Source organism: Amborella trichopoda, chromosome 12, assembly GCF_054954075.1.
Source record: "Amborella trichopoda isolate Santa Cruz 75 chromosome 12, AtrichopodaSantaCruz75HAP2 v2.0, whole genome shotgun sequence".
In the NCBI taxonomy this organism is placed as follows: domain Eukaryota; kingdom Viridiplantae; phylum Streptophyta; class Magnoliopsida; order Amborellales; family Amborellaceae; genus Amborella; species Amborella trichopoda.
This window is the reverse complement of record NC_142347.1, coordinates 43,211,942-43,229,835: the sequence shown is the minus strand read 5'-3', so window position 1 is coordinate 43,229,835 and position 17,894 is coordinate 43,211,942. Positions and strand designations below refer to the sequence as shown.

The 17,894-nt window shown below is 33.9% G+C and overlaps 1 protein-coding gene across 1 annotated transcript; it reads left to right on the top strand.

Annotated features, from left to right (window-relative positions):
* The first annotated feature begins 5,021 nt into the window (after nt 1-5,021).
* On the top strand, nt 5,022-13,409 carry PRPL35 (Ribosomal protein L35). The gene is made up of 3 exons (XM_011625472.3): nt 5,022-5,446; nt 6,173-6,289; nt 13,086-13,409. Exons 1-3 carry the CDS (start codon nt 5,198-5,200, stop codon nt 13,161-13,163), a joined length of 444 nt encoding a protein of 147 aa, XP_011623774.2. The 5' UTR covers nt 5,022-5,197; the 3' UTR covers nt 13,164-13,409.
* The last annotated feature ends 4,485 nt before the right edge of the window (nt 13,410-17,894 follow it).

Here is a 17,894-nt window from a genome sequence, read left to right as displayed (position 1 = left end):
CTCTCTCCCTCTCTCCCCCTACACGGCTAGAAACAAGGTTTTGTTTGAGATTTTTGTTTTCTCACACACAATTGTTGAGCTCCATTAGAAAGAGGAGCAAAATTTCTGACTAGGCTTGGATAACTTGCTCAAGACATGACTGAACTAGTGGTTTGACAGGTTAGGCTGCCGATAAGTATCTCGGCATGTCTGGTCCAAGGTAAAATCGAATTTGATTGAAAATCTGTTAAAATCATGCCAGTTAAATTAGTTGGGTTTATTTGGTTCAACTACTTTAAAAAAATTTAGGTAATTTTTAAAAAATATTTTTTATTTTTGTTAAAATTTGGTCTAACCAGTTTGACTAGTGGTTAGATGGGTTTTTATTGAATTAGATTTCTTACTTGTTTGGTGGCGGGCGGTCCAATCCTGCAAATCTATGGTTTTTACATGTCTTAAGGTTTGAAATGATATGCTTCACCTAATTTAGCCGAGTTCTAGAGAGTTTCTCTACTCTGCACCTTGCGGAGTCGAGTTTCGAACACGGTTATAAAAGAATAGTTAAGAAATATATATTTTATTATGGTGTGTGAGTTTGTATTATAATGTGCTAAAGATCTCTATTTTTCCTTTTTAAAAATTTTTTAATATTCTGACTATAAATTAATTTCTTTTAAAATTTATTTTTTATATATATTTTCCATCTTTTTTTAGCCCTTTTAATTTTTTTTGGACTAATATTGACCTTTTTGTGTTGTTACTTGGTTGGATGCTGTTAATTTTAGCGTAGGAATACCTCGGTAACAACCGTTGGATTATGGTTTCGTTGCATGTTCCTATCCGAGTCACTACAGGTGATTCATATATTCCAACGGTTAATCTTAATTAGACGGTGATCCAACGGGTATTAAGGTATATACCTAGACTTGTTTTCTGCATCACCATTGTTTTGTGGGAAAGTCTCTCATCCTCATCGTCTTGACGGTGATGTGGAAGGTGGAAGGGTGCACGAACATCCTTCCTACTGTTCAGATTGAACTAGGCAACATCTAACGGTCAAAACACGTAATTTTGTTTTTATTTTTATTTAAAAATACTTTTACCTAAATTTAGGATGTAGATTTATTTTTGTAATGCATACTAAATGAAAATAATAAAAAATATTTTGGATAAAAATATTTAAACAAAATACCCCTAAATGTTTTAGGGATATTTTGAGCAAAATTTTGTCCAAAATATTCTTTTGTTATTTTTATTTGGTGTTCTCTACAAAAATAAGACATTTCCGAAATTATGGATAAAATAAAAAGTTAAATAAAAATAGAAAACAAAATTACTTTTGGTAAAAGTTTATATAAGGCAGCAGCCATATACTATTGAAGTACAGTGCACTTTAAAAAGAAGTGTGTTCCAATGTAGGAGACCTCTCAAATTGACCATCTCGACTTCGAGATCTGCCGATATGAAGAAAAAAAGAAGTTTAAGTTCTAAAAACAATGTATCTTGTAACCAATTATCTATACTGTCTACACATAATCCCTAACTCAAATGGGAAAGATAATGACCAGTAAATTTAAAAAAAAAGAAAATAAAAATTGCTCCTGCCCCAAAAATATGGAAAAGACCACCCACTTCCTTTTTGAAGTGGAATATTAAGAATATGTATTCACTTTCTAGATGGTGAATTTCATATGTATATAATTTTTTTAGTTTATGTTATGGGACGAAAAAAAAGAAATAGCTAGAGAAATATATAGATTATATAAAATGGAATTGTATACAATGGGACCATTTATCTTTGATACAAGATGCTCATAATTTTCTAAAACCATTTGATGTGAAATTTTATAACTTGGATGTGTTACAAAGTTCGAGAAAAATTCTTTTGAAGTTTTAGCTTAGTCAATGGAATAATTGCAGCTACCCAATTTCACATCTAATGGTCAAGATTAATGTCAGCACCTTGTATCAAATGTCTCATTCGATACTTTCTCATATAAAATAATGATGTGGATTTTCTAAGTGTTTGTTGACATGCTTGATCTATATTATTTTTATAATTTTAAATTTCATAACTAAGAACAAAAACAGATTTTCAAGCCATCATAAAGTTTTCGATACCAAAACTATATCTCCCAACAATTTTTAGAAGTGCGTCATACTTCTACAACATAATGAGCACGTTATTATAAGGAAAAATATTAGATTTGATACATGGAGGTCACAATTAATCTTGATCATTGGATGTAAAATTATGCAGTTGCACTTGTTCCATTGATGACTCAAAGTTAAAAATAAAAATTTTCAAACTTTATGACTCACTTAAGCTATCAATTGTAAACAAAATGGTCATATGAGTCCAAGGGCTCATATGTAGATATTCGTCCCCTCTTCATGATCTATTTTTTAGATAGATTTTGTGACCTAATTTTTTAAATATATATAATCTCTAACATGGAGAATATGAATGTGTTAAAAAAAAATAAAATTTTAAAATTAAAAATTATAATTTTGGAAGGAAGTAAATGTTGATTTTGCCTTTCTTTTAAAACCACTTTACCACTATGAATTCATCCCTTCTTTTACAATTACTTTGTATCCTCGTTATCATATTTGGGCAAGCTTTCTATGCTTCCTCTACAATATAAAACTTATATGCTTCCCCTTATCCAACCGTAATGGAGGGCTAAGATTGTCCCAATCACAATGTCACGTCTCTATACTATTTTATTTTTAATTTTTTTTATAAACTATTTTGACACCAAATTTTGGACGTCCAATCCTCTATTAAACTCGCACTAGCTAAAAATATGAAGAAAATATTTTCAATAAAATAAAATGACCAAAATACCCCTGAAAGTTTAAAGGGGTATTTTGGTCATTAAATTTTATCAAAAAGGTTTTTTAATATTTTTTATAGGTGCGCCCCAATGAGACGATGAAACATACCAACTTTCATAATCATACAATTCGTATAAAAAAAGCTAAAAAAAAATATATTTTGAAACATCGGATCTAAGATCAAACGTTGAGTGACTCTCTTGATCAAAATTAAACTACAGGATGGTAGGGGAAGCATATATCTTCTATGATGTAAAGGAAGTATAAAAACCTTTCCCATCATATTTTATAAGTAAATAAAAGTAGTATATGCATCTGGGGACGTATTTATCCATTTGCATCCCTCAAGGTATCAAATATTCATTTTTAAGATGATGTAAAGTTGTGTTCCACTCAAAAAATAAAAGTCTAACTGTTCAAAATTTTCTCTAAAAAATATCATTTTTAGCTTTTTAAAATACCTTACCAACATATAAATTGTATGAGACCCCACTTCTTTGCTATTCAAATTGATTGGACGATTAGGATTACTCATGTCACAATGTCACGTCAAAAATTTAGTTGCTTTTTAGTTTCTTAAGGAAAAAAATAAAATAAATATTTTCCATAAAAATAAATGACTAAAATAGCCCCAAAATTTTTAGGGGTATTAATTTAATTTTAAATAGAAAATATTATTTATTATTTTTATTATGTGGCCCTGTCAGATGTGCGATACCCAAATTTCATTACAAAATGATTTATAAGATAAAGATTAAAAATAAGGGAAAGGTTTCTATACTTCCCCTACAGCATAGAAGATCTATGTTTCCCCTACCATCCAGTCGTCCAATTTTGATGCTCACCATTTGATCTTAAATCCGACATCTCAAAGTATTTTATGTTTAGTTTTTTTTATACAAATTTTATGAATATGAAATTTTGTACGTATCATCTTCTCATTGGGGTGCACTTATTAAAAATATTAACAATATTTTTCCGATAAAATATAATAACCAAAATACCCCTTAAAATTTTTAAGGGTATTTTGGTCATTTTATTTTATTGGAAATATGTTTGTTTTATTTTTTTCGCTAGTGCAAGTTTAATAGAGGATTGAATGCCCAAAATTTGGTGTCAAAATAATTTATAGAAAAAAAATTAAAAATAAAATAGTGTAGAGTCGTGGTATTGTGAGTAGAGCAATCTTAGCTCTCCATTCAAAATGAACGGTTAGATAAGGGGAAATATATAAGTTTTATGGAAGTATAAAAAGCTTGCTCTAAAAATAAAACACTAGTGTTAAATCAAGATCTGATGCTCGAGAGCCAACTTGTAAAATTGTGACTAAAGCCATCCAAATCATCTGTTGGGTTCAGATGACTCAAAGCAGGCATACAATATACTTTATATGGGTCACACGTAAAGCTTTCTCAATGATTATATATGGACGCATACACTATGCTCCATAGAGAGGATACTGCGCATCTCCTCCCTTACTCAAAACACCTACATAGGATAACATTTTTAGTCTAAAATTTTGGGAAACACATAATAATTATTAGATAATTATTTAAAAAAAATATTAAATTTTAAGTTATGTGACATTTAGATTTAGCCCTTCAAAAATTAGATGGTCTTTATTCAATTTTGAAGAACTTTTTTAGTCTAAAATTTTGGGAAACACATAATAATTACTCGATGATTATTTTTTAAAAAATAAATTTTAAGTTATGTGACACTTAGATTTAGCCCTTCAAAAATTATACGGCCTTTATTCAATTGTGAGGCATAAGTATTTTCTAGTACATAGGGAGTTTATTGTAGAAATTGTTTTTACTGAGATTATTTTATGATTTGTAAAAATTACATCCCCAAAATTTGAAGTCCACAAAGTATCCATAGCATGTGTTTTTCTCAAGAGAATAAATGCATACTGTCATCCCTAGGGAGGAAGAAATCTCTCGGCATTGCATATATTTATAAAAGGATCCAGCTTCTGTGCGGCTAAGCCCACATATGTAGAAATGCAGGCATATTAATATAGCTATTTATGAAATAGATTTTTTAACTTAATTTTTAAAGACATATAATATGGAGATCATAAATATGAAAAAATTAAATAAATTTTAAAAATTTAAAATAATAATTTTAGTAAGAAAATATCTGAACAGGTAGTTTCCATTCGTTTTTATATGCAACGCCTACTTGCCTCCATCTTTACACTTTTTATTGATGGCATATGTAGAAATGCGGTCCATACAGCGTGAAATAATTTTCCTTTTAAGTAATCACGGAAATTTCTCCCGGAAATTTTGAGCCTTATCCGGAGCACAGTCTCTTTCTCTAGAGCCGTCTTTCTCCATTTCTTGGCTCTTGAGGTTTGTGTCATTCAAAAATGGCCTGTGCCGCCATGGCAGCTTGTTGGGTGAGGCCTCCTTCTTCTTTTCTCTCTCTAAAACGCCCTAATGGTGTTCGTCTTAGTGTGGGTCTGAAATGGAACTCTCTGAAACTAAGCTCTAGCAGGAGCTCATTTGGGTTGAGCTCGTTTCCCCTAAAAAGCGTGACCCCCTTTTGTAATCCTCCTCAGAAGCTGGGTTCTCTTACAATTGTGGCTGCAAAAGGTTATAAAATGAAGACCCACAAGGTGTTATCTCTCTCCTCCCAGTCTTCCACTGGTTATGCATGCAAATCTAGTAATCGTGTTTTAAATCGTTTAATAACTTTTTAGTTTTGGTGGGTTCTTTGCTGAAGTGATAAAACTCGATAAAATTTTCTTTACCTGAGAAAAAATGGTGAAGAAATTGGGTGTGAATGTTTAGCAAGGGAAAACCTATTCCAGATATTGTTTTAAATTTTTGTTTCTGTGACCTATTCGTGGATGTGGTGGAATTTTTGCTTTTTAATAGCTACTAAGTGAAAAAGGTGCAATGGTACTTGATTCACTACAGAGATTTGGTAGAATTGTTGGATTTTAGTGGCTATTCTGTGAGGCAGATGAGTGAAGTTTCGATCAATAATACTCAATTCATTTTAAACAGAGGATTTTATTGCATTTTATCTTTTTCTGAATCAGTGTGGAGGTTGCATTTTTTGTCTTTCCTGGTGAGATGAGCTTCTAATTGGGTTCTAGTCATTTCTCCATTAAAAAAAACGATTTCTTTGTGTTTTCGGCAACAAATTGGATTAGTAGTACTTCAATCACCATTGAGACAGTGGTGAGGGAAGGAAACTTTGTTATGGCTTATAGAGGGGAGGATCATATTGAATTGGTTGTATCTAATTGAATTAATAGGGACAGAGAGATAAAATTTAACTGATTTCTGTTTTGGTTTTCATTCTTTGAGTTTTGATTGTTTTCATGATTCCCTAGGCATCAGCAAAGCGGTTCCGTGTGACTGGGAACGGGAAGATAGTGCGAAGGCGTGCTGGAAAGCAACACTTACTCGCAAAGAAGAATACGAAAAGAAAAAACCGCCTCTCAAAAATGGTTGGGTTTCAAATATTCTCTTTTGCAAATCTCTAGATACATTCTGTTATTTCTGCCCTTTTTGTGGTAAATAAATTATGTTATTTATCATAGATCATAAAGTGTTATATTACCATTAAAAACATCATGAACTGTTATATTGGAGTTAAAAAGGAGTGTTATTTCTTGCCATTACAATTTGTGATCTGTACTAAAAAATTCCTGAACTTAGCATACAAAGGTGTGTCCCTAACAATAAAACGAAAAGTATATACAGATATATTCTTGCAATCACAATTGGTGATCTTCTTCATCATCCAAGCCTTATCCCAATTATTTGGGGTCGGCTAGATGTATCCTGCTCCTCTATTATTCTCTATCAACAGTCATACCCTCAGTAAGACAATGCCCTAGGTAACCATTGCTTTTTTCTCACTGCACCCAGGTGGTGCAGCACGTAGCTTAAGGGGAACACCCTACATGAGCATATAATATAGATTAATGATTCATGATTCATGATAAGATATGGCAAAATTTTATGCTAGCTACCTACCTAACACATCCCACCTCCTTTACCTAAGCTTGGAATTGGTTAAGGGAAAGTTTAAGGTCCTCATCCCATTTAATTTATGATCTATATTATAAAAAACTATTAATCATGTTCCTCTTGCTTTCATCTCATCTTATGTTCTTTAATGTGCTAAGAATTCTTAAGGATGTCAAATATAGTGTAGTATTCTTAATTGTTTATTTGTATTATGAATTACAAGCCTTGGACCCTATTCTTATTGTTATTATTTTGGTACCTATTTGTGACGTATGACATCTAATTGTTGGGGTTCTTACGCGAAGAAACTGTGGGACCATGGATTATTACAATATTATATATCTTTTTATGGTTGGCTATAGCTTAAAATTAACAAAATAAATATGAGTATTAGCATGAAATCGAAACTTGACTTGGTACATTATTGTAGAATCGATAGACATTGTTTTTTCTGTGTTGAAATGAATTCATCTTTAATTGCAAAAGAAAAAAGGAAAAGAAACTTGCTCTGTTACCAACCAAATTTTCTCTTGTCCAAATTTAATGGTAGCATGAAATCTAAACTCGACTTGGTACATTATTGTAGAATTGATAGACATTGTTTTTTCTGTGTTGAAGTGAATTCATATTTAATTGCAAAAGAAAAAAAAAAGAAACTTGCCTCAGTTGCCAACCAAATTTCCTCTTGTCCCAAATTTGATGGCATGAACAATCTTATAAAAACTGCCCAATTTCTTGCTTTGCTGTTCGAGGGCTTTCTTATGTACATTGATGGAAAATGCCCACTCTATCCAGTGAGATATATGCGCACAAGCATATGTTTATATGTATTAATGTATGTATGCAGAACTACACTCATGTATAAGCATGTCTACTCACATATATCCTTGTATGTGTCTAGGGTTTCTGAATGCTATTTTTGTGTATATGTGCTTTTGTTTTTTACCTGTGGGTTTTCATTGTAAAGTCTCTTAAAAGAAACAGTGTCAGTTGATGCATGAAAGACTAGATTGTACTAGGGAATTCTAGTTTTTATTGATCGTGAAGTCCTGTTCAAATGGCAGTCTAGGCATTTCATGGCTTCATTAGCTTGATAATGCTTTCGTGCTTGCCAAACAAAATAGGTCTTAGCAACATTGATCTTCTCTTATTGAGAACTAAGCATCTTGCTTTACATGAAAAGCTGGCAAGAAGTCAAACATCATCACAATTTCTTCCAAAGTTTATCAGCCAATAACACTAGGTCTTATCATCATGTTTCTTCTCTTATTGAGAATTTACCATCCTGCTATATATGAATTAGCTGTGAAGAAGTCAAACATCGTGATTCCAAAATTAATTCATGTTTCAGTTATCCTCCTGATCATATGAATGGTAACTTAAGAGTATATGGAATATGGTTCTTATTCACAGTTTGTATCTTGAGTTTGATAACACTTGTAGATGTTTGCCATTATGGATCTTAGCAACTGAGAATGAATTGAAAGAATGCAAAAAGGTTAAAAAAACATGCGATCTTGTAATTGTGTGGGATTAAATGTTTTTGAACGCTGCCTCAAATACCTTAAATGCTGCGAACACTTGCTTATTTAAGGTCTCTAGAAACACATACTCCCATTGTGATTGAATGTACATTCTCACCATGTGAGGCTCCTTACAACTAGAACTATATTTTACAACTAGAACTATATTTTAATGGGGACTTCACACCAAAGACACCTAAGAGGAGAAGCAGCCAAAAGTGTGATTCACACCAAACTTGGCCGAAAGATTGGGACCCCATATGAGATACCTAGGGTTTCCTATGTGAGACACATTTTCAGAAGGGAACTACGAAATAAAAAAATTGAAGCCCACAATTGGCCATTAAATTAGGCAAGTTGAATCTATTTTAATAAATTGCTTCGTTTTTGTAGGTGGTTTCATTTTTTTTAGTTTATAGAGTATTGTTGATTAAGTTTGGTCAGATTTCATTCTTTGCAATGAGTTAAATTGTTGGTGAAGTCGTTTTGACTTACAACTCAAGTTAGATGTTTATGGTTTGTTTCAGTGCCATAAGAAAGCATGTGCTGTAGGTGATTTAGTGCACACATGCACAGAAAAGACCACCAATTTGTGTGTGAAAGAAATTAGAAAATACCCATTTTAACACTATACGCGAAAGCACAGTTTCTAATGGAACTCAATATGAATACTGATGCAAACACGTCCAGCAGCCAAAAACTCGTTTAGAGCTCTGAAGTAATATAATTCAATGTAAAGGCCCTAGGCCAGATGATTACAGCTAATGAAAATATAATTGGATATTCTTTCCATCATTGGTGTTGGTTCCCTGACAAGGTGTTGATTCCTCTTTGCTGGTGTTCAAGCCATGATGTCTTATCCAGTTAAGTGTTGATTTTTAGGGAATTGGGGAGATCAAGATCCCCTAGTTTCAGGTATGTCATCCTGTTCTCCATCTTCTACCATTCTCTCTCTCTTTTCAGTCCAGATCACTTTGCATCTCTCTCTAAGCTACCTGCCCTCAACCAAAATCTAAATCAGCCGTCCCATTTTCAATCTTTCTCAGCTCCTGCTGGGCTGTAATTTTCGAGCAATATTCTCTGCCATATCCAGCCAACTAATCCACCTTAAACCTTCACACTGCTTTCTCTTACACACCCAACCCAACTAGTTCATCATCTCCTTATGTCCTGCCTGAACTTATGTACCTGAGACCCTAGCTCCTTCCATTCCATTCAGCCACCTCCTAATCTATACCTTATTCTCTCACTATCAGTTTCCTTTCACATCTTCTTTCCCCATCCTTTTACAACCTAGTTCCTGGTGTGAGAGTTTCGGACTATTTGTTTCATGATCTCTCTCCCCAATTAAGTTCATAATCATCCCATCCAAACCTTTATCCCATAACCACCCAACCCTAGTTCATTCTTCATCAAAAATTTTCTTCCTAAATCTTCCTAATCATCTTCTTCCCTCTGGAATGAGGATCTCTTTTTCAAGACCCCGTTCCCATCTAAACCACATCCACCACCCTATCTCTTCTTCCTTTCCTTCTAAACTACTATCCACTTCCCACCAACCCAAACATAATTTCCACATTAAAGCTAGTGCTATTCAAGCCAACCAAGTAACCATTGAACTTGTGTAGGAACCACTAAACTGGTCCTACATCAGATTTGGTTTTGAAGGGAAGGGGAAGGCACAATATTTGTGGTATTGCCCTTGAGTTCTGTTTTGGGTTTATGGATGGTGATCTCATCACAAGAGCCATTTCTTTGGGGGCAAACTGTAATCTTTTCAATCAAATAGGGTTTCTAATTTATCTTGTAACACTGTCATCATCATCATCATCATCATTAGAGCCTTTTTCCAACCATTTGGGGTCGGCTATGTGAAAGGAAAGTATATATTGTATATTCGGTTAATATAGAAGGTGTATATTGTAATCAGTAAATATGGAGAGGGTCGGATATTGTGTCCTGTAGTTTATGGTAAGTCTGGGTATAGTTTAGCTATCTATGATTTAGTTTCTATTAGTGTCATTTGTAATTTGTCTAAAGAAGACAAGTCTGTGTATTGATATCAATTCATGGACACTGAGTCTTTTCATTGAAACTTGAGACTCTTCACATGGTATCAAAGCAAGGTTCATCTTAGCTGTGTCCATTCCTCGTCCCTGAAGCATTGTTGCCAATTTTCAAGACGAGTCTGTTGCTCACCCAGTCGGTACAATTTTTGTTGAGTCGTGTTTTGACTCTTTGATCTGTCATTTCTGTCGAGTCGCGTTTCGACTATCAGATTTGTCTCTTTGCTGTGTTGTGTTTTGAATCTCTGATCTGTCTCTATGCTGAGTCGTGTTTCGTCTCTCTGATTTGTTTGATCTTTTCCAAGAGTTCCTGAAGCCATCTGTTCTCGAGGCTTGTTGTTTCACCACTGCTTTCTGTGCTTATTGATCAAGCAATCTGAGTATGCACTTAAAGATCCAATTGCTCGTTTCCACGACTTGGTGTTCAAACTCCAACTGCTCTCTTTCATAGTATCTTGAATTTGAAGGGGAGTGTGAAAGGAAAGTATATATTGTATATAGGATTAATATAGAAGGTGTATATTGTACTCAGTAAATATGGGAAGGGTAGGATATTTTAACCTATATCTTATGGTAAGTCTGGGTATAGTTTAGGTGTCTATGATTTAGTTTCTATTGGTGTCACCTGTAATTTGTCTATAACAACAAGTCTATGTATTCATATCAATCCATGGACACTAGGTCTCTTCAGAGAAACCTGAGACTCTTCACAGGCTACATGAATCTCGGTCCGTCATTCTGCTCTATCAAGGGCCATACCCTCAGTGAGGCCATAAGTCCCTATATCTTTTCTCACTACTTCCAACCATGTCCTTTCGGGCCTACCCCTTGCCCTTTTTGAGCCTTCCACTTGAAAGAACTTGCACCTCCTAACAGGTGCTGTATTGAATCTGAGCTGCACATGGCCAACACACCTATGTCTACTTCCTCTCTTCTTATCACCTAGTGGCGCCATACTTAAGTTCTCCCAAATGTATTCATTTTGAATTCTATCCCTTATTGTCTTGCCACTCATCCATCTCAATATCCTCATCTTAGCTACACTCATCCTGTGGGTATATTATTTTTTGACTGTCCAACATTCAACCTCATAAAGCAAAGCTGGTCTCACACATGTCTTATAGAACTTTCCCTTCAGCTTCATTAGAATGCGGTGATCACATAAAACTCCTGTTGCACATCTCCACTCACTCACCCAACTCTAATTCCATGCGTGACATCTTCCTCAATCTCTTCATTTTCCTAGTTATCGACCCAAAATATTGAAAGTGTGCTCTTTTTGGTATTTCTTGGTCGTTAGTCTTAACAACTTCTTCGTCTCTACTAGTATTACTAAACTTGCATTCTATGTACGTTGTCTTAGCCTGACTAATGTTGAAACTTTTAGATTTTAGAACGTCCCTCCAAAGTTCTAACTTTGTGTTGACTGACGCCGTTTCAGTAATCGATCAAAACTATATCATCTATGAACGACATACTCCATGGTACCTTATCTTGTAGGTGCCTATTAAGTCTTCCATAACTATGACAAAGGTATGGGCTCAATGCTGACCCCTGAAGTAAACCTATTGTCATTGAAAATTCACTTTACTCTCCAATCGTTAGCGGTTTCTCATACATATCTTTCACCAAGTCGATATTGTCATCATACAATGTCAATATGGATACACATCTAACTGCCCCTAGATTTTCTCTTTACTTTGGCCAATTCAGGGGCTTGTGGAAATATTATCTATGACCAACAGGCATTTAACAAAAGAACCCTGTTCCTGTGCCACAAATTCTAGCCAAAAATCAATCGAGTCAGACCATTAGGTTCATAGGATTTTGATATTTTGATCTAAATTTCTTAAAAGCAGGATTTTTAACTTTCATGAGGAGATATATGTTTGAACTTTTTTATCTTTGATAAGTCTATGCCGTCCAAAATTTGCAAACCTCAATATTGACAAAGTACAAAGCACGTGACTGTGGTTTAGTTTAAGAATTTGAACATGTATGCTTTCTTTTGAAGATGCTGCCAACTTTATTAAGGTTGCATCTAATATTGTAATGTTCTTTTTATTTTCTAGTTTGCTCAAACTGCAGATTGACGGATATATATACTTAAGTGTTTTGATCATTGAACTACAAATATTCATGTTTATCACTGTGGCAACTTTGACAAGAATGGCATGGATTAAAACTTTCATTCTACACTTCAATGTAATAGATGAAGCTGCATTCATTTATGAAAAATAAAATGGGGAACTGGTGTGTCGTTAGATTGATTCCCTTTTTTTTTATTTAATTCTCTCACTACCATAATATGCACTGAATCAGTCTCCTGGCAATCTTTCCAGTCGCAGTGTGTTCTGTCTGTTTGACTGAGTTCCATACTAAAGTGCACGTTGTTTTGGTAAATGTGTCAACTTGATATCATTAGGCATCTCAGTGGCACTTGAGAAATGAACAGATTTTCTTAGTTTACCATTTTCTCTATATTAAAGCTTAAATAGGAGGCTATTGTTTGGTCAAGTATATCAACCTGATAGTGTTAGGCATCACTGTGGCTCTTGAGAAATGAACTGCTTTTCTTGGTCTTCCTATTATCTCTATATTAAAGCTTAAACAGTAAATTACAAATAATTTCTTCCTATGGATTCTGTAATTTAGTGGCTTATTTTTCAAACTGTACGCAGCATGCTGTTAACAGAAGTGACTACGATAATGTGATTGGGGCGCTACCCTATCTAAAGGTGAACAGGAAGGCGACCTGAAGATCCATTTCTCAAAATTGAACTTTAATTTTGTTGGTCTAATGCATTCAATTTGAATCTGCCTTTCTTCAAGACCAAAGCAGCTGGGTTCTTTTTTGGTTAATTGTTGTACTCCATGAACTCTTTGTTTCATTTATTCTCAAGTCATTGTATATGATTATACTTTTTCCCATTGCCTTATCCAAGTTCATGAGTGGATTACTCATACTATTGGACTTAAATTTCAGAGAACAAATGTTGAAAGAACCCTCTCTCTCTCTCTCTCTCTCTCTCTCTCTCTCTCTCTCCATTATTTCAACACCCGTGTCTTTTGTATCAGTTAGAGAGAGTCAGACAAAATCCTTTCTTTGTAAATAAACATATGCTGGATTTACTGATAGCCAAGGACACATGGTGAAACACCTTTCAAATGCTTCGATTTCTTCCTCAATGATCACAGACACAAAGGCCGATTGCTTCTAATAAAAATTTAGGCAACCTTACTGTAGCGATGTTAATTTAGGGGTTTGTGAACTTTGTATGCTACAATGGCATTTACCACCTAAGTGTGTAGTATATGCTGCGAAAGAAAATGGATTTTAAATTTCTAAAAATTGAAGGCTACTAAACATTTTCAGTTATATATAGAATGGCATTGTATACTATGATATTTTTCTTACAAGGAGGTCACAATTGTTGTTACCTGTTAGATGTCAAATTGGATGACTTGGAATTTGTTTCAAAGTTTGAGAATTTTTTTTTGAATTTTGAGTTGAGTCAATAATATATTCACAACCACCCGATTTGAAATCTTACAGACAAGAGTGACTGCGACTTTTTAAACAAACAAAAGTGATTGTGATTTCTTTGTATTAAAAATGTCCTATTTGTATTAAAAGTAACTAGCTCTTTATATATATATTTTCACATATTTCCTTTTTCCTTTTTCTCTAGATTGGTCACTAGATTGAAGAGGTAATATCACCCTAAACTGAGGTCTTAAATTAGTCCTAGATAGGGTTTTTATTGAAGGAGTTTTGACTTCGCTTTTTTCGTTTTATCTTTGCTCTTGTACACATGATATTATCTTTGTTATTGTACTTGTAATCTATACATAACGTTCATGAAAAAGACTCCACCTCCCTTTCCTTTCTATATGTATAATTACATTTGCCCTTTTGTACTTCATCTCTTGCATAAAAAAATCTCTTTTTTAAGTTCTAAATTGAGCATGTCTGGGGTCCAACATACAAAATGCATGTGAACGCTTGATTTCCACCATTAAAAATATATCATAAACCTTGAAAATGAGGTGTGTCTAAGAATCAGGCTTGGCCTCGAGTGATTAGCTGACATTACCAATTATTATTTTTGACGAATGTTATGAGCTTATATTAGATAAATGCTTAAATAACATGAAGTTACAACGTATGTATCAAAGCAGCAGAGATAAGAAGAGAAACACCAACCTTAGCGAGACATTATTATTAGCTTTACGATAGGTGTGGCAAAAGGAAACCCGTAAACTCGCGAGAGCATAAAGATCATAAATATTAACCCAGATGGTGTGTAAGGACCGATGGATCTTTTGCTCTTGCCTGTACCAATTAACAACATTCAAATAATGACCCTCGATAAGAATGTTTCCAAAGAAACCCCTTTTGACAATAATTTTTCAGTCCTTGTAAAAGGGCTGACATTTCAAGTTGATTGGCTGTAGTATTGCCACAAGGACCAGCATAAAAGAAAAGAACCTGCCCACCAACACCTGTAGGACCTAGATTACCTAAAGAGCTGCCATCAAAATTGAGTTTTGGAGGTAACTTCCAAGTCCGATGAGGACGCCCCCAAATAAGAGTATGAGAAACCAAATTCTTAAGGTTTATATAAATGTCAGTGCGAAGAACATCAAGAGTGCTAGTAAACCAGTCCCATGAAGATTGCAAAACACGATTTTTAACCCCTTTCAATACTTAAATTGACCCCATCAAAAGTTCTTCTATTACGTTCTAACCATATCTGCCAGAGAATAGTACTTCTAAAGATTTTCCAAATGACAATACCTTTTTTTGGTAATCTTAGAACAGAGAGCTGATTAATAACATTGATAAGGCTCATCGGTATCAAAGAGAAAGCCTAGTTCTATAAGCGAGCAGCAAAAGGACAATGTAAGAACAGATGGATGCTAGTTTCTTCATCACTTTCACATATCAAGAAAATGTTTGTCAATTTTTTTCCCCTTTTGTGCAAATTGTCGATCGTCATTTTCCTTGTAGGGAAACCCAGAGAAAAGCTTGCATTTTAACCGGAATAGACTGCTTCCAAATTGAAACGAGGGTGCAGTTAATATTGCAAGCCCTATCCATGAAAAGTAGCCTATAAGTTGATGTAACCGAGAGCACTCCATTTGTCTCAATCTCCCAAATAATGTAATCGTCAAAACTTGGAGAAATATAGACCTGGTCAAGGAGGTTGTCGAGATTTTGAAGCTGAAGTATGACTGAATCTGGGAATCTATTATAAATACATCCAATATCTCACACTATTCTCGAATTAGAATAAGAAACCAGCTCTAAAATTTTGGCACTAGGCTGAGTAATTTTTGTAAACAGATATGAAAATAAAGAATAAAATGGTTTATCACCAAGCCATTTATTAAATCAAAATAAAGTTTTATCCCTTTTGCCAATTAACCATATGATATTATTGAAGAGTATTCTCTTGCAATTGAAAATATCCTTTCAAATCTGTGAGATATACCTACCTCCTCTGCCTCTTTTGATAGAGTGAGAGATAAAATCAAAGCCATACTTAGCAGTCAGAACAACTTCCCAAAGATGAGAAGAATCATGAAAACTTCTCCACCACCATTTGAACAAAAGAGCCTAGTTCATAAGTTTAATATTTCTGATACCCAAACCTCCCAGTTTAGCTGGCATACAAACCCGATCCCAATTAACCAAATGATTTTTTCTCTGATTATCATCCACATTTCCTTAGATAAACTTCACTAGGCATCTGTAGAGCAGACATTAAATAAATAGGAAAGTTATCATAGGTTGATTTAACCAAAGTTACACAACCACCGAAATGTAGAGTTTTGATCTTTCATAAATCTAATTTAACTTGATATCTATGAATGAGAGGACCCCAAGCGGCCTGAGAAAGCTTACAATCTGAGATAGAAACTGCTAAATATTTTAGAAGAAACTTATCAATTTTGCAACCAAGTGTAGAGGCTAGAGACTCACCTTTCCAATGGAGCAACCAATACCTACTAACAATGTTTTGTAGAAATTTATTTTGAGACCCAAAACAAGCTGGCAACAGAGGAGGACAGTACTCAGATTCTTGATCTGGTCTTTATTTGCATCAAAAAAAATCAAGATATCATCTGTAGCGGAAGTGCTACTGTTTTAAAATGCGTAACAATTTACCTTACAACCCTTCTTAGATCCCTATTATAAAAGGGTGCAGTTGGCATACGGATGCATCCGTAGGTGTGGAGGTAAGGTACACCTTCAAATTTTATCATGGTATATAATTTTGATGTAAAATATTCTTAGGATTATCTCAAAATCTATTTTTATATCTAATTATAAAATTTTAAATTTAAAAAATAGTTAAAATCAAGTAGATCTATAAACATATGAAAATCTTGAAAATGGACGGTGTAGATAATATGTTGTAAAATGCACTATTTTTGAGACTTAATTTTTTTATTTTTCATAGTCATACATCTCGATGTCGAGATGATCAATCAAATAGTTTTTTAACATTAAAACTACTTTTTCCGATGGATTTTTAAGGGGCATCCGTAGTTCTACATTATAAGCTTGCATCCTTATATAAACATTTTCCATTATAAAAAGGGATAAGGATAAAAAAAGGGTGCTTGAACTGCTAGGCTCTCAAAAATGCCTCTTGTATCTACAAAGGCAAGGATTAAACGAGTATAAGAGAGTTGCCTACCAACTAGCAAGCCTCTAGGGATGGCAATGGACCCAAACCCAACCTGGACTTGAGGGGTAGACCTAATCTCGACCCGGGACTCAAGGGGTAGACCTAATTTGAGTCCAGATATAGGTCCAAAATTGGACCCAATGGGTCTGATCTGGTCACATTGGACCCGATAACTATTTGGATCCGGGTATGGTAATATTTTTTAGGTCCCAATATATGAAATGTGTTTAACACTTCTATACCATTGTTTTGGGCATGAAGAATTTTTTAATAAAGATATTTTTTGTTATTAGGAGGGTGTGATGTCATCCATATAGAGTGTGACATCACCTACTTGGAGCATACTAGTGACATTTAATATTCCACCTGGGTGATGTTACACCCCATGTGGATGATGTTATATCTTTCTAATGATAAAAAATACCTTTATTAAAAAAATTCTTCATGTACAAAATAAAGGTATAGAAGTGTCCAAAATTGTTGAGTACAATGATAAATTGGTCTTTAGTGTGAGCACCCTAACATAACCCATATATATATATATATATATTAAGATGCTAGGGTGAACCCACTAGCTCACAGAAAAAAAATAAGCCCAACGGCTTATATTGAATCTGGGCCGATCTAATGATCACAGATACCCAATAGTATTTGAATTTTAATTGTTTTTCTACAAATCCAAATTACTTAAAATTTTAGACATGTGTTGATAAAAAATAAGGGAATATTTGAAAAATATTTTTAAAAAAAATTTACGTGAAAACAAAATGACCAAAATACCCTCATAAA